Genomic DNA, 25,589 nt, shown 5'->3' with positions numbered 1-25,589 from the left:
CTCTACCCCATAGATGGGTTAGAGAGTGTCAACTCCAATAAGAAGGTAGTTAACCCAACTTTGAGGAAATTGACACTCAAGGAGCATTTTCAAGGTTTTTGGGAACCTTTGAAAATGAAAGGGGATAATCTTTATCATTCACTCCTTGGAAGAGTAAAGTGTGCCAAAGTGAGAATATTTTAATCTTATTTGGCACAATTTAAGGAAACCTAGAGAAAAACCATAATTGGGATTTTGGTTTTCTCTTAGGGATATATGGGCAATCTAGGATTAGAATTTAAGTTAACTAAGAGATTAAGGATACTTAGATAGGTAATCTAGGTATTTTATTTGTGTTAACTTACCATGGTTGTTTGCCATATGACATGTCATGACATCATGTTTAGTTTTATCATCATTTGAAATGTCATGATAGTGCTAGGCTAGTTTATATGTCATGCTTTATTTAAGTTTTCAAACTTTATGCCATGACATCATGACATTGGCACATGTTTTTACTTATGATATCATTATATGCCATGTCATCATCTCTTGCATTAATAATCAATTGAATTGATTTAAGGATGAAAAACACATTTTGATATTGAGATCAAATTTGTGTTTAGAAAATGCATGAGACCTTAGCCTAAGATACCTAAACCCATATCTCACATCAAAATTGACATGGATGTGCTTGATACACTCTAGATGTGTGTGAGATATTAGGATCATGAATTAGGATCAAGGTGCATAGCTCTTGTACCTAGATGAGCCTAATTCAAGATATGGGGATCATAGGGAAAGCTTGTGTACAAGTCATGTACATATAGCCCTAAGATTGTGGTCCCAAATTAAAGGGTTTGAAATCATTTCAAAATTGTTTTGAAAAACCTTGATGAAGCTTTCCTAGTGATAGCATTCATCATTGAACATTGTGATACAAAGTTGACTTAACTTTGAACTATTTCAAAGTTTTTGAATTTTGTATCAAGATTTGAAAATGGAAGTTATTCTCATAGAAAACTATTTTTCCATGATAGTATATGTTATGAGAATGTATCCTCAAAATTTCACAATTTTGAATTTTCGGAATTTATTAGGGGTTTCGAATTTGGGAGAGGAAAAATCAAATCACGATCGATGTCTGGATCGGTCGTTGGACCGATCCGAGGGCTGGATCGGTCCTGGACCGATCCAGTCTTATGGATCGATGCGGTGACCGATCCGGTGAGCTCTGATAAGCGTGCCAATGTCTTTGAAATTCATTGCATATGAAATTTGGTGAAAGTTGGTTTTAGATTTCTAAAGGTTTGAAACTCTCAAGACATTGTTGGTGCAATGGTCAAGGGAGTTGGCCTTTAGGGGAGTTTAACTATTAGTCGAGGGAGTTGACTTTTAGGGGAGTTTTACTCCTTGAGGATTAGTGATATGGGATTATCACTAAGTGGATTGTTGAGCTTAGTATCAAGGGAAAATAAGAGTTTCAATGAAAGGTATGGGACTTTCGTTAGGAAGAAACTCTTGATCTTGATACCCTCCTTATTCTTTTGATGTGTGTCAAAAGGGAGAGTGTTCATTGGAGAATTATTGGAGAACCCAAGTTGGGTTATCGGTTTAACCTAAGCTAGGGGAAGATTGTCAAGGAATGTTGAGGAAGAACATTGGAATACTTTTGATGTGTGTCGAAAAGGGGAGAATTATTAGAGAACCCAAGTTAGGTTATCGGGTTAACCTAAGGGAGAATGTCCAGAGAATGTTCAAGGAAAGAACATTGGACATTGGAAGATGGTTGGAAAACCTAAGTTAGGTTATCGGGTTAACCTAACTTGATTATGGTTTTGTCAAACATCAGGGAGATTGTTGGTGCAACCTTAGGTCGAGGTTGACTGGTTGACCCGACTCGAGTTGACTTGACTCGAGTTGTATTTTGATGTTTGACTTGGGAAGATTGTCGGTGCAACCTTAGGTCGAGGTTGACCTAGTTGTGTTGCATGTTGATGTTTGACACTCGTGAGAGAGTTCTATTCTTGATATGGGACAAGAATAGATGTTTGGGAGATTATTGGTGCAGCCGTAGGTCAAGGTTGACTGGTTGACTGATTCGGAAAAAGTCCAAGTATGGAGACTTGGCGCGGAAAAGTCCAAGGGAGCTTGGCTTTGGAAAAGTCCAAGTATGGAGACTTGGCCTGGAAAAGTCCAAGCAGGAGCTTGGCACGCGAAAAGTCAAGTATGGAGACTTGGCTGGAAAAGTCCAAGCAGGGCTTGGCACGGGAAAAGTCAAGTATGGAGACTTGGCACTGGAAAGTCCAAGCGAGGAGCTTGGCGCGGGAAAAGTCCAAGTATGGAGACTTGGCACGGGAAAAGTCAAGTATGAAGACTTGGCACGGAGAAGTCCAGTGAGTGAAGCCGGGCGGTGGAAAGTCCTAACTGGGATGTTAGGCGGTTGGAAAGTCCGGTGAGTGAAGCCGAGCGGTGGAAAGTCCTAACTGGGATGTTAGGCGGTTGGGAAGTCTGGTGAGTGAAGCGGGCAAGGGAAAGTCCAGTGAGTGAAGCCGGGAGAAAAGTCCCAGTAAGTGAAGCCGGGCAGATTGGAAATCTGGTGAGTGAAGCCGGTGAAAATCCTAGTGAGTGAAGCTAGGTGAATGAGAAAGTCCTAGCGGGATGTTAGGCGGTGTGAAATCTGGTGAGTGAAGCCGGTGGAAAGTCTGGTGAGTGAAGCCGGGCAGGGAAAATCCAGATGGATCGAGGGTGATCGGACATCGGTGTTGAGAAGTCCAAGTGAGTGAAGCTTGGCATATGGAGTCGGAGAGGGCTCGGTGGCTCGTTCTCGAACTAGGTTAGAGGGCACTCTAAGCAGGAGTTGGATCGTGCGGTGGCCGTCCGGTGATCTGCGTTTGCCACGATCGGTGCGGTGACCGATCGAATCGAGATCGATGGCTCGCGATTGCAATCTGATCGATGCGGAGGCCGTCGGGGAACCTCGCGAGGAGAAACCGTGGATCGGTCTGGCGGCCGATCCACCCGTCTTTGATCGGTGCGGACCGATCGGGAATGGATCGATGGCGTGAGGGCGGCGATCGGTCTATGGACCGTCGGGAGGTTCCTGATCGGTCCCGACCGTCGGGGCTTCGATCGCGACACTGATCGATGCGGGACCGATCGGTGACAAAAAGCCTCGTGCGCTGGGTGATCGGTGCGTAGACCGATCAGGGTTCTAGCCGTTGCGACACAACGGTTAGTTTCTTCGCTGTTTCTTCTTCGCAGGTATAAAGGATCGAGGCATCTTCTGTGCGAATAGATCTCTTTCTTCCTTCTTGCTGTTCTAAGTGCTGCTGTGCTTGAGCTTTGTTGAGCTCCTCCAAAGCTTAGCGTGAGCTTCCGGCTGGGTTCCTGCTGTTGTAGGCGTCGCGTGAAGTTGCTGCTTCACCTCCAGTCGACAAGAAAGCAAGCAATTGGTAGAGTGCGATTGTATTCATATTGTATTGCTTTTCTTACTGCTCTTGTACTCTTTGTTTGCTGTTGCAAACGTTTGTGGCGAGGTTTCTCCACCCACAAGGAGTATATTGTATTAGCCGGTTCTCCGGGGACTCATCCACCGACGGATTGACCGGACTCGTCCACCTTACGGACACGCCGAGGAGTAGGAGCCCTAATCTCCGAACCTCGTTACATCCTCGTGTTAAGGTTTGGTTTTCTTCTCTTTCGTTTCTTTGTATTTTCCGCTGCGACTAACCTAATTGTAGGAAGAAACGAGAGCGATTTGGGGCGGCTATTCACACCCCCCTCTCTAGCCGTACGAAAGATCCTAACAGACTGGTGTTGGCCAACAACACTCCACATAATCCATGATTCTATAAATGACTCTTTGCTAGTCGACTGCTACAGTACCAATCAACTGCCTATAGTATCAGTAGACTGGTTTTTACAACCGTCGATATAAAAATATTCTGTGTCCTGCCTCAATCGATTGGTTCAGATGTAAGTTGACTGGTAAAACCTTAAACCTATGGTTTTACCCCGAGTATAATGTCTCATGAACTTGTCCTCGTCCACACAACCTCGACTTTGCCTTCTAGCCATTTTCCATTAGGTTGTACCCCTCAGATGCTTCCTTATCCATCACGTCTTGCCTTCAAGATCTTCCTTCGGCCTTGTCCTTATTGTCGGGTCTTTTCATGACCTTGCCTTCTAGCCTCCTCCATCAGCCTTGTGTTCCTCGGATGCTTCCCCATCCTTCACGACTTGCCTTCAAGAGCTTCATTCGGCCTCGGTTTTCATCCTTGCCAATTCACACTTGGATTTACATTATCAAGACTACACACTTAGACTTACACCGCCAAAACTCACCCTTGGACTTTGCCTTTGCCAACATTCCACTTGGACTTTCTTTATTGTACTTACATTCTATATACTCACAAGCGCATATCAAATACAACAATAAACCTAACTTACACCTTTGCCCAAATATCAAAACCTACGGTCACACCGATTGCTCCAACACGAGAGACCTGGGTCATGGAGTAGGAGTTCCCAAAGGTTCCGAACCAAGTAAAATCGCTTGTGTTTATGTTTTCTTCTTTCTCTTATCTCATCTTTTCCGGTGCGTACTTATAAAACCAAAAGGAACAAGTTTTTTTAAAACACGTGATTCATCCCTCCCTCTCACGTGCATTTGATCCTACAATACACATTAAATATTGAACCATTAATTGTATAAACATGACAAGTTTGCATTGTAATAACTATGAAATCATAGCTGCTTCAATGCTATAATAGATATAAAACCATAACGGTTTGATAGCTGTGATAACATTAATTTATTTTATTTAATATCATTCACATTATAGTAATTACGAAATTATTGCCGCTATAACTATAATAGTAACTACAAAACATAGCTATTATAATGTGAACTTATCAAGGTGACAAAAGGTGAATACACTGGCCCCCAGCGCCCCCGTCAACTCGTCTCAGGGCCAACACGGAGGAAGTAAATTACGGGCGGCTACTAGCCTATGGAATCGTGACTAACACATAAGGAAAGTATTTATCTCGGCTTTGTCAAGATTCGAACCCTAAATTTCATGGTGATAATACCTCATGTGCTAGTCATTAGACCGTCCCGAGAAAATATAATGTGGACTTATCAAGTTCATACAACTAGTTGACCAATTTAAGATTTAATATATGTAACAAGAGTTAATAATATAGAATAATATATTTTATTTTGAGAACAACTAGTGTATCATTTTAAAGCTGATGGATAGAATGCTCTTTTGATAAAAAAAAAAAAAAAAAAAAAAAAAAAAAAAAAAAGGGGCGCTACTTCGATGATTGAATTTTACCCTTGAAACAAGACATGCACATCAACAACACACAATACAAAGTCAATGCAACAATTATTTTTGTGGTGCACATGGCTTTGTTGAAACCATTGCTAGCTAGCTTTTCATTATTCAGTTTGTCTTCTTAGGCCACAACTAAAATCCTTTATGCCACCTAATTTTCTCCACCTTAATCATATCATTCATATCATCACAATCAGAAATGGCACTTCATTTTAACTTCTTAGCTAGCCCCTCACTGTTCTCCCTATCAAATTGGTATCCTACTTATCATAAACAGCAAGGGCTTTATTATGATCACAATCACACATGAATGCCATAGTTGACCATTGTTGTTGTTGTCGTTGCCACTTGTCGATCTAAGAATAGAGACTAATATAATTTAATTATAAAATTTTTATTCGAGAATAATTCACAATATTTGTTCAGCAACATAAATAAGTTATCAATAAGTTAAGCGCTAAGTTTGCTCTCAAAGATTTGATTCATTTATAACAATGAAAACATGTTTAATGGTGACGGATACGCGTGGATGATAAATATTTGTAGGGTGACTGATAGGTGGTGCAACTACAACCCTCCTTAAAGATATATAGTTATGTTATAATTGAAAATATTTTTCCAATAATCATGGAAGATAATTCTATTTAAAATTAGGGATGAACAGAAGGATAATTCTCAATGGAATCATGCCATTTTGTTCATGTTTTGTCCTACCAAACCATAGACTATAATGATTAGTCTCTAATAAATTAAAAACCACACGTATTCCTATATGTCCACAATATTACACGAATAATAAATTCGAATATTATATATGATTAACAGAGTCAGAACATAAATTGCATCATAACTAATTAGTGATAATAATTAAGTAATTAAGATGAGTATAATTACTAACCTCTAAATTAATTCAGTTAAATTTTGAATTGGCCCTATGGAAATAACAATGAAATATGAGTAGAATCTTAAAGATTGTCCAAGTAGAGAAGATATATACAGCTGTGTGCTTGAAGACAAGGACCATTTTTAATTAATTGAAAATCAATCATTGTGACAAAAGTTAAACTTGAGTTGTTGGTGGTTCTTAATTATATTTCATTGTCTCCAATGGTAGGTACCTCCATCCTAGATTTAGACAATTAGGCAATTTAGGTCTTTATAATAATTTTTACTCAATTGAACATAAAAAGGGATTATATACAAGAACGGATCTTTTAAGGGCTGTCCTATAAAAAAGTTTTCACTATTAGATTATTATATATTGGTTCTTTATATATATATATATATATATATATATATATATATACACACCCCAAGCTCAATATATCCACCTTTTTTCCTAGATTAGTCCCTCACTATATTTGAGATTTTGTGTGATAGTTTTGACCAAACCTAACATCTATGTATGAATCATCTTCCAAGTCTTTAACAATGGAATAATTGCATAAATTTAGAATGATATAAATTTTACAAAATATGTGATAAACATAAATCCTAAAACTTCTCGTAACAATGTAAAAAATTTAGATCATAAAATGCATCAAACTTGTCATTAACCTTGCAACTTAAATAGTACTACAAATAGTAAGCATTAGTGTGGCAAAAAAATATGGTAAAAAGTTGATGTGCTCACTTAGGCGGTTCAGTATCGTCGGCCCACAAGAAGATAAGACAAGTAATAAGCATTGGTGCAAGACAATGAGCAATTAATTTGCCCATTTAAAAATTTAAACATTCAATTTGTTTCTTAAATGGGCCGAACTAGTGCTTATCTCAAAAATAAATGGGCTGGGCTTAAATGGGCCAAGCCTTGCCCACGAGATCCACAGTTTACTAGAAGTTGAGATATGAGAACTAAAAATTTCCAAAATTAAGAAATTCAAAAAAAAAAAAAAAACTTGGTACGTATCACACGTATTAACAACTTGTAATAATAATAATAAAATGAAAAAGAATGGTATGGAACTAGCACCACATTTTGGGGCTAGTAATTCTCCCCAAAATAAGCACAAACCACATCTATAATTTCCTTCTTAATCAATATCTAGGGACGACAAGAATACTGCAAAGAAGAAGTTTGAACAGCCTTTGCTCAACCTTTTTTTCATTCTTGTGTGTTATTGAAATCAGTTGCTATTCAGGTAATTCTCAATCATTTTCTTCTTTCTGTTCTTTTCTTTTCTTTTATTTTCTTGGATTTTGTTTTGTCGCTTTCTTATTTATTAGTTTGTTTTGGAGATGAACGCTTGATTTGATTTGTTTGTTAGAAGTTGTTTTGCATGAAATCTACAGACGTAATATTGTAGCTAAAAGATCAATGGCGAGAGACATCGTTGGATCTCCCAAGATCCACCAGATAATGGACCCCACCAACCGGCGGCTCACTTACGCCTTCGTCGTCGCCGCCCTCTGCGCGCTCTTCTACGCCCTCGGCGCGTGGCAGAACTCCTCCCCTCCCTCCTCCCTCAATCCCACCTCCAACCTCGGCACCACCGCCGCCGCCGGCTGCGACTGCTCCTCTTCCTCCACCTCCTCCTCCCTGCCCGCCCTCGATTTCGAAGCTCACCACCAGATGAACGCCAGGGACGCGGCGGGCTCCGCCGCCGCGGCCGTCGACAAGTTCCCGGCCTGCCCCTTCAATTTCAGCGAGTACACGCCGTGCCAGGACAGGACGCGCGGGCGGCGGTTCGACCGGACGATGCTGGTGTACCGGGAGCGGCACTGCCCCGGGAAAGACGAGGCCATCCGGTGCCTCGTGCCGGCGCCGCCCAACTACAAGACGCCCTTCCGGTGGCCCAAGAGCAGGGACTACGCCTGGTACGACAACATCCCTCACAAGGAGCTCAGCATCGAGAAGGCGGTCCAGAACTGGATTCAGGTGGAGGGCGACCAGTTCAGATTCCCCGGCGGCGGCACCATGTTCCCGCGCGGCGCCGACGCCTACATAGACGACATTAACGCACTCATCTCCTTGACGGACGGCAGCATCAGAACTGCCATCGACACCGGCTGTGGAGTAAGCAAACCTTTCCTTTCATCTAAATTCTATCGATCAAAATGGATTTCCTTTCACTTTGCCAAGATCTTTGTCTCTGTTCGATTGAAGGTTGCTAGTTGGGGAGCTTACCTTTTGAAGAGGGACATTGTAACAATGTCATTCGCACCAAGAGATACTCATGAAGCACAGGTGCAGTTTGCTCTGGAGCGAGGAGTTCCGGCGATGATCGGAGTGATGGCCACCCAGAGACTGCCGTATCCGGCGAGAGCTTTCGATATGGCTCACTGCTCCAGATGTCTGATTCCTTGGTATGCTTATGGTAAGTTTTGACATCAAATGGACACTCTGAATGCTTCAGTTAGTTTCACTTAAGGAAACATCATCAACCATTGTTGTCTTGGATTCTCAGATGGTTTGTACCTAATCGAAGTCGATCGAGTTCTAAGACCAGGAGGTTACTGGATTCTATCTGGTCCCCCAATTCACTGGAAGAAGTACTACCGAGGCTGGGAGAGGACTCAAGAAGATTTGAAGCAAGAACAAGACTCGATTGAGGAAGTCACGAAGCGACTATGCTGGAGGAAGGTGATCGAGAAGGAAGACCTCTCTATTTGGCAAAAGCCCATCAACCATGTAGAGTGTAGCCGAGTTCAAAGGAGCTATCAAACTCCTCAAATCTGCGAAAACGATAACTTCGACTTTGCTTGGTAAGGATACATAACTTCTCGATGAACATGCTCAAGATTTGTCCATATGATTGATGGCCTTTTTGGGTTTGTGATGATTGTAGGTATAGGAAAATGAGTGCTTGCATAACTCCGTTGCCAGAGGTAAGCAAGCAAGATGAAGTTGCTGGAGGTGAGCTGAAGAAATGGCCTGAAAGGGCATTCGCAATGCCACCAAGAATTAGTAGTGGTTTAGTCCCTAGCTTGAGTCCTACGCATTTTGAGGAAGACAATGCAACATGGAAAGAGAGAATCGAATACTACAAGAGGGCTATCCCGCCTTTGAGTCGAGGACGATATCGAAACATTATGGACATGAATGCTTACTTGGGCGGATTTGCAGCATCTATGATTGATTATCCTGTTTGGGTTATGAATGTTGTCCCTGCAAGCTCAAACCCTGACACCCTCGGTGTGATCTACGAGAGAGGATTCATCGGCACGTACCAGGACTGGTGTGAAGCCTTCTCGACGTATCCTAGGACTTATGATCTCATCCATGCTAATGGTATCTTCAGCACATATCAGGACAGGTAAATACTCCTTCAAGATTATTCACAAAGCATAGCAAATAGGCTCTAGAATACACGATTTTCAGGTATGAACATTTGAATTGAGTAAAGAACTGCTAATGGGGAAGCTTTTGCAGGTGTGACATAACATACATACTCTTGGAGATGGATAGGATACTGAGGCCAGAGGGAACGATAATAATTCGTGACACGGTTGAGGTGCTTACGAAGGTTCAGGCGATCACAGACGGTATGAGGTGGGAAAACCAGATACTGGATCATGAATCTGGACCTTACAACCCTGAGAAGATCCTTTTGGCTATCAAAACTTACTGGACAGCCGAGCCATCAACCGAGTAATAGATGCTTGATCTACATGTTCTTCCAAATCATGTATGCCTTAAATTTTGTAGAATAGGTGTGCATTTTCTCTTCAATATACCAATGTGATTTCTTTTACTTTCCTTTTTTTTCCTTGATAATTCAATCATCTTATTGATCCACGAATACCATTTAGTAAGTCAGTGCCCTAAGATGGTTGCCTATCACTAGCAAGAAAAGTGTCTAAATGCTGTATTGTAGATCATGTTCATGTAAGTTGTATTTCGCCAACGAACCAAGAGTTATGCATTGTGCCATCTATAAGCGAGAATGTGGACTCGAAACTCACTACTCTGAATCAAGAAAACTCTTGACTGATATTTGATCTTCAGTTGATTCAACCTGAAGCCATACCAATCCATCTAGTGTCCTACTGCTCAACTTGCCCTAATGTCCATGGGGGTGGGTGGCCATGAATCAAATAAAGTTTTAAGGGAGATCCAACTTGAATTGATTTGAGGTACCCTAAAACTCAATATAAACCTGAATTTATAGAAAGACAATAGAAGCTATCGGGTTTGTCCTATGACGAAGGATTTGATGCGCCTAAAAGGTTGATTGAAATCCAAATCTGGGACTGATATAACAATATTCGTTTTGTACACCGATGCTCTACAAAAAGGGGAAGAAAAAGAAAGGTAAATGTGAGAGTTTCTATAGGGAATGCCAATGATGAAAACAAATTAGAACAATCTAATGATGGTATCTTGTTCTAGAGTTACGTATCGTCACACCATGCAAAAATTTGGTGAACCCAAGGAAGCTGAGTTTACCATCAGCAGGTCGGATCCAGTCACACATCATAGAATAAGCTGCAGGGGCGAGGTTCATCTCCTGCAAGGTTGGATGTCAAGTTAATGATAGCCAAAAACACAGCTTATATGTCATCAGCTTATTAATATACCTGTGCTAGTTCTTCGATAGAGATGACTCGATTGCCTTCTTCCTCGAAATATTGGAATGCCCTAGTGGCGATTTGTTCCCATTCTTTCAAAGCCTCAAGCTGATAAGGGTTGATTGTTGCAACACAAAACTCTTCAAAGTTCATCCTTCTGTATGATAGCTGCTCCAACTGAGACATCCATGATATTAATTCTTGAATAAGAATTATAGATTGAAGTTTGACAAACATCAATTTAGCTCCCAAGTAAAGTTTATTAATCAAACGGTCTAAACTGGAACAAAAGAATTGAACATTAGGATAAGATTCATGGGTCTTATCCCAGCCAGTTGCAGTTCATTACTTCTTCATTTTTGAACTGAAACTTTTTTTTTCTTAAAAATGTGAAACATTTTCAAGGAGAAATATAAATTTACGGCTGTTTCCCTATTAAAAATAGAGTCAAAATCATATGACAATATTTGAAATTTTGTGATATGGCAGTAGGGAATCTATAATTTATTCAAAAAAAAAGGGAGATTACAAAAGTTTAGAGGAATCTTAATAGGAAATGTCACATGCTTTACTTTCACTGAACAAAACCTGTATCTTAAGCAAGTTATCATACCAATTTAAGTCTGGATTTGACGGTGATATAAGTCTACTAGTCTAGCTACTTCATAAGGTCGCAGGCATAATAATATTTTGTAGAAAATGATTTAGCTCACTGTCTTAACCAAGAAGCAGCGACAGGATTACTAGGACTCTGATTTCAATAGAGTCAATACTCGATGAGCTTTATACTTTGCAGCCATAGGTTATTTCATCATTTCCTACTATCAAGGGATTCGATGATTGCAACTATTGCTTGTCATATGTGTAAGAAAACAATATAAAGAATGAGCACATTTTCTGAACACAACATAATCAAATGGAGTGGTGAATGCCTTGAGTGTTCTTATTTCCTAAACCTTAGTATCCATTTCCATTTTCTCCAACTACTCAATAGAGCAAATAATAATACTTAGTATCCATATTTCAACCTCAGTTGATATAAGTGTTCGTCTTTGCATATATGACATACAAGTATGTTAACTGATGCAGTAGATGCTTTATAATTTAAAACAAAAAAAAAAGGTAAAAAAAAAGAACTAATCTTTGCAACTGTAAATACCCATTTGACACAATAGATTCAAGACATGTTAAGTGAATAAAGCACTTTAAACAGAAACATATTCACATAGCAAGAACATCTCTAAAGCAATGGCTTACTGCATTTAATATATCAGGAACCCTGGATGCCTTCATAGCATCAGTAGCATTCTGCCAGAGAGCCTGCATGAATTAATGAAAAAGTTGGAAAAAAGAAAATCAATATGCATGATCTCAATAAAACCGGATGCAAACACAGACATCAGTAGGGAGTTCATATCATGTTGGGAACAAGTGCTATTATGTGAACATAATGCATTATTGCTAGACTCATTTAGATTACATTAAAGAGAGTAATTACATTGAATTCTTTTGGATGACCTTAAGCCTGTTGAAGTGTTGATCTAACCAAATTCTTGCAAATTTAAATTTACGGTGTTGTAAGAAATGGAGATGCATTCAGAATTAACAATAGGATTTATGGACTAGACACTTTTAAGATCTCTTAAGTATAGAAATTTCCATTAATTTGATACAGCACAGTTCTCGAAATTCTATCAGTAGGATACAGTGCCTATCTATAAAATTGCCTAAGTCTGCACTAACCGACAACACTCTAAAAACTCTCAGAACTAGAAACTTAGTGGAAAAAAAAAAGGAAAATAATAATTGTATTGATTTTTATACATTTGGGTTGTGGATCTCAGTCTTTGTATAGACTGCAAGAAGCAGAAACGTATGGTTTCTGATATCACTTGGTTGTGGGTCTCATAGTTGTTTTATAGACCGTGCAACATTGACTTTGAAATATTGTGTATGTGCAAGAGCACCCCATCCAAAGGGTTTTAACAATTTGCAGGCATCCCTTGGATTAAGCGATCCAATTGAAATTCACAAAAAGGAAGAGATGAATTTGATTTATATGATTGGGTCTGGTCAGCCAATTTGTCAGTAAATCAACATCTTGAATCAGTGGGCCATTGGTGCGGTGACATGGATTGTGCCCCTTTAAGTCCTCAACATACCCATTCATGTTTTGGATAGTAGACATACCCTTTCTGCTAAAATTGTTACACACTTAATATCGTCGATCATCAAATCACCTCTACAAATATTGATACACTCTTTTGAATTGGCTTATTCATTTGAATAAGAGGTTTTAAGGTCAAGACAAGGGTGAACTCTTTCTCTTTTCCCAAGTGCTTATGATTTATCAACAACATTTTACCATAGTATAACAATCTTTGACTTGAAATAGAAACATTCTAAATTTTAAGTTATGGCAAACTTTTAAAGCCTTGGAACTCCTTAAAAAGGAGAGGGAGAAAAAGAACACAAGAAGAGAAATGACAGCTTAAAATTTTTATTTAAGCTAAAGATGGAGCTCTTGTTAAAGGGATGAAAGGTTTCCTTTTAAGGGGTGAAAAAACATTTTTTCAGTTAGATGTCTCCTTTCCTCACATTTGCATAAATTCAATTAATTAAATTAATTAAAATATGCAATATTCTGTCGACTTGCTTAAAAAAATGAACAATCCCCATTTACTTTTTCTAATTTGAGTGTCGCGTCTTTGTTATTTTTCAAAATGGTAGTCCTTATCATAGAATCTCATGTGTGAATGTCAAGACATGTCGATTGCATATCGCAGTTCCAAGACATGTGCGAACTTTGAGAAACAACATTCATGAGGTTTCATGTCGCAACTTGCATGCTTTGTCATTGAAGACAATGCAAGCAATGCAACTCCGTTGTGAGTGATCAAAATCTACATGAACATGAGTGTCGAATAATGCACATGATTTGAGAGTTGTATGTGGACTAGGGAAGCAATGCAATGTTGCTTTGACATGTAATTCGAGGCACACATTTTCTATGTTGCCTTGGAGGGCATATGGAAGCCAATTTCAAGAAAACATAATTAATTAATTCTTGGTGATTTCGAAATAATTAATTCTCATCCTTCCACAGCCCAATCACAAGAATTTATCATTTCACACCCCCTAATGGTCTCATGAGAGTCAACACTCACGTGTTTGTGCATTCACATTCATAGACCTCACTCGTGTCCAAGCCAAATGCCTCTGCCAGATAAATTCTAATTTATCCAAGAAATTAATTTACGATGATCTACTTACAAAATAGTTGTTCATGTCCCAATTCAATCAATTGGTCGCATAAACTAATTTCCAACAAAAAGTACAATCGGCTTTAAAATGTGGGATTGAAAGACAAAGAAAGAGAATTCAGGTAGACTACATTCCTAGTCAACCCAAAAGAATACTTGGTTTAATGGGATCTCACAAAATGGCAGGATTTTAAACAATGTGAATAGAAGAACTCACCATTCTAAAATTCTCAACAGAAATGCAGCCATCATTATTTGGTTCCAATAAATTAAATTGGGATCTTGTATATAAGAGTTCATCCTCTGTTAGAGCACTTGACAGAGCCTGTAAGAGAAGAAATCAGTGAGGCACTTGAGTGAGATGTTACTACTGAACTGAATATAATTTTATCCCAATATAACCCTTCAATTTGCCAATCCTTGATCTACTCAAAATAAACAAAGAATAACAATAAAACAATCGATCACAAATATACTATTAGTATGTGATATGAAGAATGTTATATCACTGCTGACAAAGCAAAACATTAGTAAATTCAGCATAAAATCTGGTGACACTTATGCAATGCCAGATAATTTCTCAAAAACTATGATTTGAAACTCAGTATATAACTGATGTAGATAGCTATCAAGCACAAGTCCAAATAATGAATCTAGACCTAAAAGCAATCCAAACCTTCATGGCAGCACATCTGAAAGGTGTGGTGCGGATATAGAACTTGACTGACTTGTAGATTTGTATGTCCAAAGGGATCTGATGATGCTCATCTCGCAACCAAGGGTGAGCTGCTATCCAATAAAGGATTATTAATTCTATATTAAACAGGGTTTGAGGATGTTATAGAATATATTTCAACTCAAAAAATTCTCTCATATTGTAGTTTATATAACTTCTTATAACTCCTGATAGGTAGCCAGACGTAAAATTCTCTTTTTTTTTTAAATTTTAAATATTTTGTCCCCTCGGGACGGTTTAGTGCCTAGCGCATGAGGTGCTGCCACCATGAGGTATGGGGTTCGAATCTCGGCATAGCCAAGATAAATGCCTCCCTCATGCGTCAGTCACTATTTCAAAGGCTAGTAGCCACCCGTGATTTACTTCAGATGGATTGGCGGGAGTGCTGGGGCGAGCGTAGTGGCCTTTTGCCACCATGATAGGTAGCCAAACGTAATTGATAAAACCAAACAAATCAGATAGCAATTACTAAGTGAGATAAAGTAACCAACAGAAAATGGAACACGTACATAGAGCTTTTGCAGCAGACATTCTTTTCCTATAATCCTTATTTAGCAACCTTCTAACAAAGTCTTTGGCTTCCAGAGATATTGTAGGCCACGGTGATTCATCAAAATTAGGATCGGCTCTCAGTACAGCCCGGAAAATTCCTGATTCAGTCCGAGCCCAGAAGGGTCTGCTACCACACAGTAATATATATGCTATGACACCAATGCTCCACATGTCTGCTTCTGTGCTGTATGATCTATGTAGGACTTCAGGTGCAACATAATATGCACTACCAACAATGTCATTTAGTCTTTCATCTGAAAAAACACCAATAACACCTCTATCAGGGAAGACCAACAGTGGCAAGCAAAAAACAAAAAATCAGTGGAGCACAAGTAATATATGGTCCAAAAGATTGAGAATAATAGTGAACGTAGTAGATGCATGCTAAAAGTATTATGTAATGCTATGCTATTTCCACGTATCTCTCAAAAGAGTTGACAGACACAAATTCAGCAAATTATAACTGAAAGAAACAGAAAAAATTGAATCACCTATTTACCATCACTAGGACATTGGTTTAGTAAGAGTTGCTGTGCAACAATACAAAAAGGAAACAAAGTTCTGGAAAACTTAAACATGCCTACAAAGGAGAAGTATAGGTGATAGTACTGAATTGCAACCAATAATTCACCTGGTCTGATAAAATCGGAAAGTCCAAAATCAATAATCTTCATCGGTGCATTTTCATCCTTTGTAGTAAATAGAAAATTCTGCAAAATAAAATCATGCGAGCAATCTACTAACATTTAAAAATTTAGAACCATACTAAACACGCTACTTCATTAGACAGCAGCATCTACAGGATCCAAAATAGGCCATGAAGCAATACCTCTGGCTTCAGATCACGGTGAACGACTCCTTGAAGATGACAAAAGGCAATTACACTTAAAATTTGTATTACAATTACTTTTGCATCTTTCTCCGTGTACTTTCCACCTCTATAACAAAAGACAACATTTGAGCAAAAATTTCATATTTCATAAAAGGATATCTAATGTCAAAAACTCACCTGGACAGGATTCTCTCCAACAATTCTCCTCCTCCACAGAATCTGGCAGGATGCAGTAACAACAATGTGATTAGATTTTCATGTTGAAACAAAAATTTATTGGTTACCCTACCAAATCTTTAACTAAATAGACATCTAAATATGTACACAGTCAAATAGTTCTTGGATAGTTACAACCTTTATGTAATGTCAGAAGTTTAGCATTTTCTACAAAGTCTATTCTATTTAAACTGGAAGGGTAAGTGCATACTCCATGATTATGTAGACATTAATTTCATCCTCATATGCTTCATAAAATTTCACCAAATTGGCATGCCCAGCTAGAGATTTCAAGATTTTCACTTCCCTACGAACATCTTCAATTGCAATTGCTGTTGTCATCTGCCAAAGATAACTGATTAGGATACTTTTCTTCTGTCTTCAATATATGCTAAAAGAGTAGAAACTATAGACAAGATAAAGTGGTAAAGAAGCATTAACCAATTAAAACACAATGGCAAGGATTAGCTATTTTACATTGACACACAGGCCAAGCTGACATGTAAATGATATGATGCAGAACAAGATATCATATTAACATTCAGATAATTTTCTTGATAATTCTAGAACACATAAAGGGCATAAAAGCCATAACTAACAAACTTTTGGAGGAAGGATAGAGATTATAGGAATATATAGGACATGACAAGAGAAAAAGGTCAAATAAATACAAACCACAAGAAGACTCTAACCTCACAACGAGAAACAAAAACATCAAACCTATAAAAGCAGAGGAGTGAGTGAGGGTGATGGAGTTATTCTACATTGCAGATAGTAATGACTGTAAGATTTACAGTGTCTAAAGCTGCAATAGCAAGGATTTTGGAGTTGACAATAAACAGGATTTCAAAGCTAGAAAAAAAATTGTCACTACTAGATTTTGCTCCTCTAACTAAATGACATCCAGCTCATTAATCACTTGCTCCTAATATCTCATCTTGAAATCATACAGAGATTCCAATAGAAACCAAACTATCAACTATTTGATGGTATTGATTAGGCAATTCAATTTTATTCGTTGATTAAGTTTCAATATTGTTAGTAAATAACCATGTTAGGTCAATGATACGATCAATGCTATAAAATGGATTTTGGTGGGTTCTGAAACGGAAAATCTCGTACAAATCTAAATTGCATGACTTATTAGAAAATTGCAAGTTAGTTTGTGGTGTATACTTCTAATAAGCCAATACTTGGCATAAGTGCCAAATTTATCACATGCACTAAAGAGAAGAAAAGTAACCGTGTAATGTAGCATAAAAACATACTTGATATACCTACAATGTGGAGTTAAATATTAGATCTGTGTAGATTGGGTGTTTATTGTGATATCCAAAGATTTGCCCAGTTGTATACTGTCTACTACTACAAGGCAGACGGATCTAAAATCGACTAGACTGCACCTAGACAATTTTATAGACAAGACAATATGGAGTGCAATAGTAAAGAAGACATTGTATCATTCCAGACTAGTCTTGAGACAACTATACGCAGTTAAGGCTTGCCACTAGTGAGGCCGGACATGGATACCCACACGACTCTAGTACTCTACACAGAGAAAGATACAATCCTGATACAGAATTAAGTTCTTTAAAACACGATCGACGCTCGAATACTCTACAAAAGCTAATTCATGTAGTCAGATTAGAAGGCGTTTGATTGAATCGCACGGCGGATTGGATATGAACTCTTAGTGCAGTATTGGGAAATGAAACGACTAAACAGAAAGTTATGGAGCTAAAAATCCCTTGTTTGACATACAACCGCACCTTAGCTTTAGAGATGATCTTGATAGCGACTAGCTGACCCTTGAGCTCTCCCTTCTTTGCCCTCGCCAAGCATGTATTCCCAAAATGCCCCTTTCCCACCTCCTTTCCGATCTCATACTTCGACTCTATGTTTTTCTCGTACCCGAAGCTCTTGTCCAGATGCCGCTCCGCTTCCTCTTCTCTTCCTCCGGCTCCATCCCCGGCTCCGTCCTCAGGGATAGAAGCGTCGATGGGCTTCTTCCGTCCGAAGCGCTTAGCCAGCGACGCCTTGATGTGCTTCGCGGGCGACGGCGGGCGGCGGAAGAACCTCCGCGGCGTGGACCGCGCAGGGGACGGCGCGATCCCGGAAGCCAGAGGGCTACCGGCCGCGCTCCGGGGGTAAGGACTCGGCCAGGGGCTGGCCGACGAAGATCTAGCGGGGGTCCCCGCGCTGTTGACTGGGGGCGGGGATGACGCGGCGAGGCCGCCCGTCGCAGGCACAGGCGACGATGAGCGACGGACGTCGCATCCGCCGTCGCCATCGCCATCACCGTCCACAGCGACGGCGATGTTCTTCGCAGAACACTGGCCCATGTCGTCGGTGCACTGCCAAGCACGCTACGATTCCTCTTCTTTCCTTCCTCTTCCTCTCCTCTCCTCTCCTCTGGTCACCACTCTGAGTTTTAAATAGAGTTGAAATCAAACCGTGAGGAAAATTAATACATAAAAAAAACAAACTAAAATCAATTAAAAAAACAAAGGCAGTGAATGATCGAAGGAAGAAAAAGGGCGAGATTTTGTTCGCGATTTGACGCAAAATCCCTTTCATATTAATTCAAATTCAATACACGCTGTAAAATTTGAGAGAAATTGGAAAGGAATTAATGCTTAATAATTACAGCGAAGAGAGAACATGTGCATCTATTTTTGTTTTCGAATTAATTCCACATTCCGAAAGTGGATTATTTATTATTCATTGCCCGAACTAATAAATCAGGAATGCCTTTTTCCGCCCATCTCTCCGCCAGAAACGACACTCAGCCATTTACAAGTTTCTGCCTTGTAGCGTAGCGCTTAAACAAATTCCCGCAATAAAACACGACTGACTCTCTTTTTCCTTGGACCACTGTCGCCCACTTCAGGCACACACACCTTGCCCGAGTCGATCGAGCCATCGACGCGCGGTCGGTCTCCCCCGACCGCAACGGCTTCGATCGCGAGGGCGTCGACGTATGATCAACTCCTAGCGAGTCTTGAATTTTCGATCGACAGGTGGTTCGAGCATTTGTTCCGCGATTTAAAACGAATCAGAGAGGAAGGAGAGGCCAAACGAACAAAACAATTAATTGTGGGACTGATCAACAGTGGGAGCACATGATCGAATTTATTCATTTTTTATTTGCATTTCAATCTATATGACTTGAATGTTTGATCGTTTTGAATTTTTTTGGGGAAAAAAGGTAAATAAAAAAATTAGTTAGCAATTGAGCTTTCCCAGTTCAAATAAGCACCGCAAATTTATAATATTTTGACTAGGTAGTTGAAGTAGATAAACTAATAAATTATTTTGCCGATTACTAACCAAATTCAACTCTTCTTTCTTTTAGTTAAGCGACTTAAGTAGGGCGTTGACTTTTGGATTTAATTTGTGTATATATAAATCTTCTCTTCCTCCTCTTTGTAGATAAAACATTAAGTAATTCATAACTTAATGTATATTTGCTGCCTACGTGTTTCTCGTTGCAAATAAAACAAATATATTTTGATGGTAGAATAAAAATATGATTTGGGAATTAGTATGTATCTTCATTTATATATAGTTGCTATGGAAAATAATAGAGCGACTCGGTGAATTTAGATTTCTTAATTTTGACATAATCTCTTTTTTTTTTTGAAAAAATAAAAAGTCTTTTTTTATTGAATTGTCAAAAAGATTTCTTTTTTATTTATTATCAAAGACCTCCACTTCCACATTAATATATTTTTTATTTTTTAAAACTATTATTTTGAGTGTTATGGTAAAAGTTACAAGTGCATAGCTACTATAATATGGATATTGTAATTCTGAATTCTGATCGGCATTAATAAATTTTAATTAATTAAAAGAGTGTCTTTTTATCAGGATAGTTAAAAGGGTCCTTTTTCGTATATTATCACATCGACGCTCCATCTCACTCAACCCATTTTATAATTTTCAAAAATATTATTATTGTTAAACGTTATTGTAATACTAAGAATCATAACTGCTATCGTTCCTGAATCAGTGTTGAGGAAATCGGATCGGACTGGCCGATCGGTCCGACCAATCAAACCATGAACCGGTCCTTGATCTGGTCTGGTCAATCATTAAAGTCGGAAAAAATTAAAAATAGGTCAGAAACATTTAAAATCAGTCAAAACCGTATAAAACTGATCAAGACCGGTCAAAACCGCTCAAAATCAATCAAAATCGTAGGTTGAATCAGGATTAAAGCATGATTTTTAATTATTGAAGCATGATTTATATATCTTACTATTTTATTAAAAATCTCCCCCCTTTACTAACTAATTTTGGTAAAGCCTAAAATGCATTTACGTTAATGTCCTTTTTTCTATTTACACTAAAAATAATTTTAAGGTTTATTAGTAATTCCACAAACGAAACAATCAGTAATCTAGAGTTTGAAACTCAACTACAACGTATTATTATGAATTTTTCTCATCATTAATTTTCTTTTGTTGTTTTATATAAAAAAAATATAGTTCTATTTAGTCTCATATCTTAGAATTGACAACACTATGATCAAAGAAGCTTCTATAAATATTTTAGACCAACGATGTTAAAAAATATATTTTTCTTAGTTCTTTTTACTAAGACAAGTATAATATTAAATTAAAATAATTTTTTTGCATAGGGAAGTCCGTTACAGTACTTTGTTGCTGAATTCCCTAGCGTCACTATTGCATGGGTCTAACTTACCCAAATAATTAATTCTTGGTTTAAAAGGGTGACAGAAAATCCAAACAATTCGGATTTTCAAAGACCCAAATAATTTATATATTATTATAGTACACATGCAACGCGTGTGCACGATCACACTAGTATATATATAATGGTTGAACCACTAGTTCAACCGGTCAAACCTAAAAAACCTCAACCCGATCACCTCACCGGTTCAATAACCAGCCCTGTTTTCAAAACATTGTTCCTGATACATGTGGAGTTTTCATATGGGTCAAAGTCAAGGATCGGCTGACATAATGGTTAAAGTTTGACATAAAGTTAAAAAGGATCAACATTTCAAATTGGTGCACTTGATCACCATGCCCGAGGGGTTAATCGATCGAATTACTGGGCTAATCAGACACCGAGTCTATCAGGTTATCTTACCGGACCATTGGATCGGTCGGATGATGAATCACTAAATATAAATGAATAATCCAAGACGAGTCAGCACTCTCCGAAGTCAAGACTTATTTGACAGGTCGAGTAGTCCAGCCGATCGAAACCATAGTTCGATCAGCTAGAATGGATGCATAGTTCGATTGAAACCTTTGGCTAAATAAATGGGTCGAGTGAAATATGAGTTCCTAACAACACTCTATAAGTCTGATCGGATGGTTCTTATTGTTGGTACCCCAAGGTTGTTTTGATGTGATCAAACAAGTTAGGTTAGGTCATGTTGTGTTTAACCTTGTATCTAAGTGTGAAGGAGCTTAGGATTACAGGAAGTCGAGCAAAAGATGCAGCTAGCGAGAAGGACGACACGAGAGGGAGCCGACGGGCTCAGTGCGTCTGAGGGACGAAGTGCTACGGAAGAGTACGCGGGCGGACAAGAAAGAGGCGCGCAACATTTCCGAGGGACGAGAAGCCGGAGCGGAAGGTTGCTCGAAAAGACCGGAAGTTGGGTTCGGGTGAGCCCTATTCCGGATGGCCGAAATCACCCAAGCGAGTGGAGCCAGAACGCAAGACCCAGACTGAGGCGAGCAACACCGAAACAAAGGGCTCGGACCCATTCCGGGCGCCCGGAACGGGTTCGGGCACCCAAAACCCCATTTTTATCCACTTCGACGTGGATGTTGACCGTTGCATCAAGGATAGAATTCTATCCCACTCTAGGCACCTAAAACAGTTCCAGACGCCCCCGACCAAGGCTATAAATACAGTTTTGGTCCAGAAGATAGACAACAACTAGAATTACTGAGCAATACTTGTACACGCTTTCCTCTTTGTTTAGCTTCTTCATTTTTGTGTGTTAATTACTGTAAAGAGACTTCTCCACCTGAAGGAGTAAGTAGTGTGATTCATTTTCTTGGATTAACAACCTTTTCGGTTGTAACCAAGTAAAAACTCTGAGCCTCTGTTTTTTCAGTTCATTTAATTATTTTATGCAAGTGTTCTTTTAAGTCAGAGAAGGGTTCGTTTGCTTTTATTTGTACAGAGTTATTCAACCCCCCTTCTAACCAGCCAACGGTCCTAACACTTATGAGCGATTGTCGATTAGGTCACAAGAGGGACTCGATCAACTGACCATATAAGCATATAGTGGGCCCCTCAATCGAACTATTTCCTTTTTGATGTTTTGTACTACGGAGGATAGAGAATATTCTACATGCAAACAATATATTAGAAGCTTCTTTTCTACCAAAGTAGAGATTGCGAGTTCATTTTGGGAAATATGTCAAAGCATCTTTATGGGTTGTCATTTTTTGGATGCGCTTTGAGATTCATGTAAAGGTAAACAGTAACACTATAAAAAGGAGTCTCCATCTATAGGTGGAGGTGCGTGATGCTACACATTTTTAAACACTCTTAGCTACTATTCTTCTCACAGTTCCTCTACTCAACTCGATTACTGACTTGAGTGTTAAAGAGTCTATGCCGGGAATCTCCTCCTTGGTCTGATCATTAACGTTCCTTGTGACATACATGACCACTTGTAGCCACTTTTGTTGAATCATAGTCTACAAATAGTCAAAATCAGAGTTACATTCCCAATTAATCATCTTCTCCACTCTCGAACAGAATTAGTACCCTTATTAATCCTTAATAATAATTTGAAATTTTCTTTTCCTTAATCAAAATTATTTTACCATTGCCCATAAAAAAAATTATAAATCATAATTATTATAATATGAATTCCATCTTTAATATTAATATTATATTATAATAATATTTTGACCTAAATGAGATACACAACTAAATGATATTAAAATTTTGAACCATCTATAATAAACACTTTTTGATTTATTCTAACATCAAAAACTTACAGCATCTATCATTCTAAGTTTAATATTATCTCACATGATTAATATTTTTCTCATGCTTATATAATTATGATAGTTATGAAATTATAGTACCGCTATAACGGTACAGTTGTAATTACGATATTATTAGTTGTTATAATAATGTCAATTGAATGCTTTTCACTTTTGCCTTTTTTTCATTTAAAATTAGATGGGATTAACTTTCTACCTTCTGAAAAAAAATAAAATCTTTGATCTCGATCTTTACAATCCTTACAGCATCGTTGCCCAACCAGGTCACGGTGGCCTCATGGTAGCGTCTGACCGAGAACACACATCATATCCAAACTTATTTATTTATTTATTTATTTCCCATTTGTTTTCTCCCTTTCAATGCTCCTAATTTATTTTCTTTCCTTTTTCCATCCGTCCATAAATAAATCTTAATGAAATAAGTCATGGATCATAAATTTGCTCCAGAGATTTTATAACTTCACATAATTATTCTATTTTAATATTTTTTACAGATTAAAATGTGAATGTAAAATTATTGATATATTCTTTAAACTCGTTTATATCTTCCGATTTACATTTAAAGCAATAAAAATTTGTTAAATTAAAATAATCATTTTATTTAAATTAAATAAAATTAATATTTTTATATAGGATTTTGTTACCCTATAGGTAGGATTGAAAGAGAAGCGAGAGAGGTGAATTTCACCGATAATTTTTTTTTTTTACTTTTTCATAAATAGAATCAAAGTTACAATGGAATAAAGAAAAAACAAACATAAAAAAACACGGTTCAATTTTTTATTGGTTCACAGTCCAGTAATTACTACTTCAAGGCTTGAAATCTTTGATTGCTTTCGAATAAATAATCAACTAAAGTTCTTTCTTAAAACTTTCGGAGAAGAAGTGGATAGTAATAAGCTACGATCACCTTAAATAAATGCAAGTAATAAAAAGTATACTGATAATCGAAGAAGTAGAAGATTAAGCGTAGATTATTGGAGTGCCTCTCAGAATCGTTGTAGCAACACTTACACGATCTAAGCAGTATTAGAGTATGAGACACGAAGAGAATTAATTGCACAACCTTGGACCTCAAGGCACCTTTTATAAGTTTTCATCCGGTTGATTGAATCTTCTTTGATCAACCGAACTCCAGAATATGTCCAACTTCGCTTGCAAGTTCACTATCTTCCTAGATCGAACCTTATGCTAAATCAACCTCTATCAGTTTCAATTCCCTTTTGTTGCTCAATCTAAACTTATATAATCTTCGCTTACCATATGTGTTCGGTCGACTAACTCCCTATTCGATCGACTGAACCCTATTATTTCCTTTGTTGCTTGATTGAAATTATCTGATCTTCGGTTACCAAATAGGATCGATCAACTGATCATGCTATTAGTCAACTGAATAAATATTTCCTTCTTGGACTTTATTCGAATCTGATTTGATCTCATCGCATGAGATCGGTTAGCTGAACCTTTCAATCACCTTGAACATTATTTTTCTATAAAACTAAGTTAGCACAACAAGAGTAATAATAAAAGGTCTTACAAAATAGAGTTTAAAATAATATGATTATGTATAAATGAGTCTTATAGTTAAGACTGAAGGATCGAAAAGAACGACGATGAGGGGGTGAATCTCATTTTTTTTAATTTTTTTTTATTTTAAAACTTTTTAGAAAACACAAGTATGCAGCATAAAATAATGAAAAACAATTACAAGAAAACAACAAGAGTATGCAAGCTAATTTTACTTGGTTCGAACCTTTCAATAACACCTACTCTAAGGCTCATGATCCTTTGAACCATATCGATTGAGCAATCTACTAAAAGTCCCTCGAAAATTTTTTGAATAGTGAAATCAAATACACAAATGACGAAAGTGTAACACCCTACATTTTCATATGCAAGTATAACAATAAACAATTTAAATTGTTACCAACACTTGTAGTAGTTTGACGATTGTAGCTCGAGGTCGGTGTTGCTCTAATTGCAGCAATTGGGCATAGGCGCATAACAGTGTTGTAGCAAAGCAATAGTAGGACTATGACACAATAGAAGGAGCTTGACAGCTTGTGAAGAAGCGATGATGAATGCACTGGTAGAACCCCTCTTTTAAATTACATTGGAGGTGTCTCGGTTCCTCTGGGCCGCCAT

At 38.1% G+C, this 25,589-nt stretch overlaps 2 protein-coding genes across 3 annotated transcripts; one reads left to right on the top strand and one right to left on the bottom strand.

The window, feature by feature from the left end:
* The first annotated feature begins 7,375 nt into the window (after window positions 1–7,375).
* On the top strand, window positions 7,376–10,138 carry LOC121992889 (probable methyltransferase PMT18). The gene is made up of 5 exons (XM_042547510.1): window positions 7,376–8,343; window positions 8,434–8,644; window positions 8,735–9,032; window positions 9,116–9,583; window positions 9,700–10,138. The coding sequence occupies exons 1-5, from the start codon at window positions 7,645–7,647 to the stop codon at window positions 9,920–9,922; spliced, it is 1,899 nt and encodes a 632-aa protein (XP_042403444.1). The 5' UTR covers window positions 7,376–7,644; the 3' UTR covers window positions 9,923–10,138.
* A 359-nt stretch (window positions 10,139–10,497) lies between these two features.
* On the bottom strand, window positions 10,498–19,341 carry LOC121992890 (CDPK-related kinase 3-like). 2 transcript variants are annotated; one of them, XM_042547512.1, is made up of 12 exons: window positions 19,085–19,341; window positions 18,207–18,861; window positions 16,649–16,779; window positions 16,399–16,440; window positions 16,219–16,327; window positions 16,021–16,099; window positions 15,347–15,643; window positions 14,778–14,887; window positions 14,319–14,426; window positions 12,096–12,158; window positions 10,848–11,015; window positions 10,498–10,777 (listed from the first exon to the last, which is right to left on the bottom strand). In XM_042547512.1, the coding sequence occupies exons 2-12, from the start codon at window positions 18,777–18,779 to the stop codon at window positions 10,637–10,639; spliced, it is 1,821 nt and encodes a 606-aa protein (XP_042403446.1). In that variant the 5' UTR covers window positions 18,780–18,861; window positions 19,085–19,341; the 3' UTR covers window positions 10,498–10,636. The 2 variants fall into 2 exon arrangements, with proteins under 2 accessions (XP_042403446.1, XP_042403445.1); XM_042547511.1 differs by lacking the exon at window positions 19,085–19,341 and having other exon boundaries at window positions 18,207–19,073.
* Window positions 19,342–25,589: the final 6,248 nt, after the last annotated feature.

Source organism: Zingiber officinale, chromosome 6B (assembly GCF_018446385.1).
Source record: "Zingiber officinale cultivar Zhangliang chromosome 6B, Zo_v1.1, whole genome shotgun sequence".
In the NCBI taxonomy this organism is placed as follows: domain Eukaryota; kingdom Viridiplantae; phylum Streptophyta; class Magnoliopsida; order Zingiberales; family Zingiberaceae; genus Zingiber; species Zingiber officinale.
This window is presented reverse-complemented; position numbering and strand designations above follow the sequence as displayed.

Coding starts and splice junctions, on each gene's coding strand:
- LOC121992890 (XM_042547512.1), bottom strand. CDS start 18,779: ATGGGCCAGTGTTCTGCGAAGAACATCGCCGTCGCTGTGGACGGTGAT. Junction 16,780..18,206: donor AGATCATCTCTAAAGCTAAG/GTGCGGTTGTAT, acceptor TATCTTTGGCAG/ATGACAACAGCAATTGCAAT. Junction 10,778..10,847: donor CTATCGAAGAACTAGCACAG/GTATATTAATAA, acceptor CCAACCTTGCAG/GAGATGAACCTCGCCCCTGC.
- LOC121992889 (XM_042547510.1), top strand. CDS start 7,645: ATGGCGAGAGACATCGTTGGATCTCCCAAGATCCACCAGATAATGGAC. Junction 8,344..8,433: donor CCATCGACACCGGCTGTGGA/GTAAGCAAACCT, acceptor GTTCGATTGAAG/GTTGCTAGTTGGGGAGCTTA. Junction 9,584..9,699: donor TTCAGCACATATCAGGACAG/GTAAATACTCCT, acceptor AAGCTTTTGCAG/GTGTGACATAACATACATAC.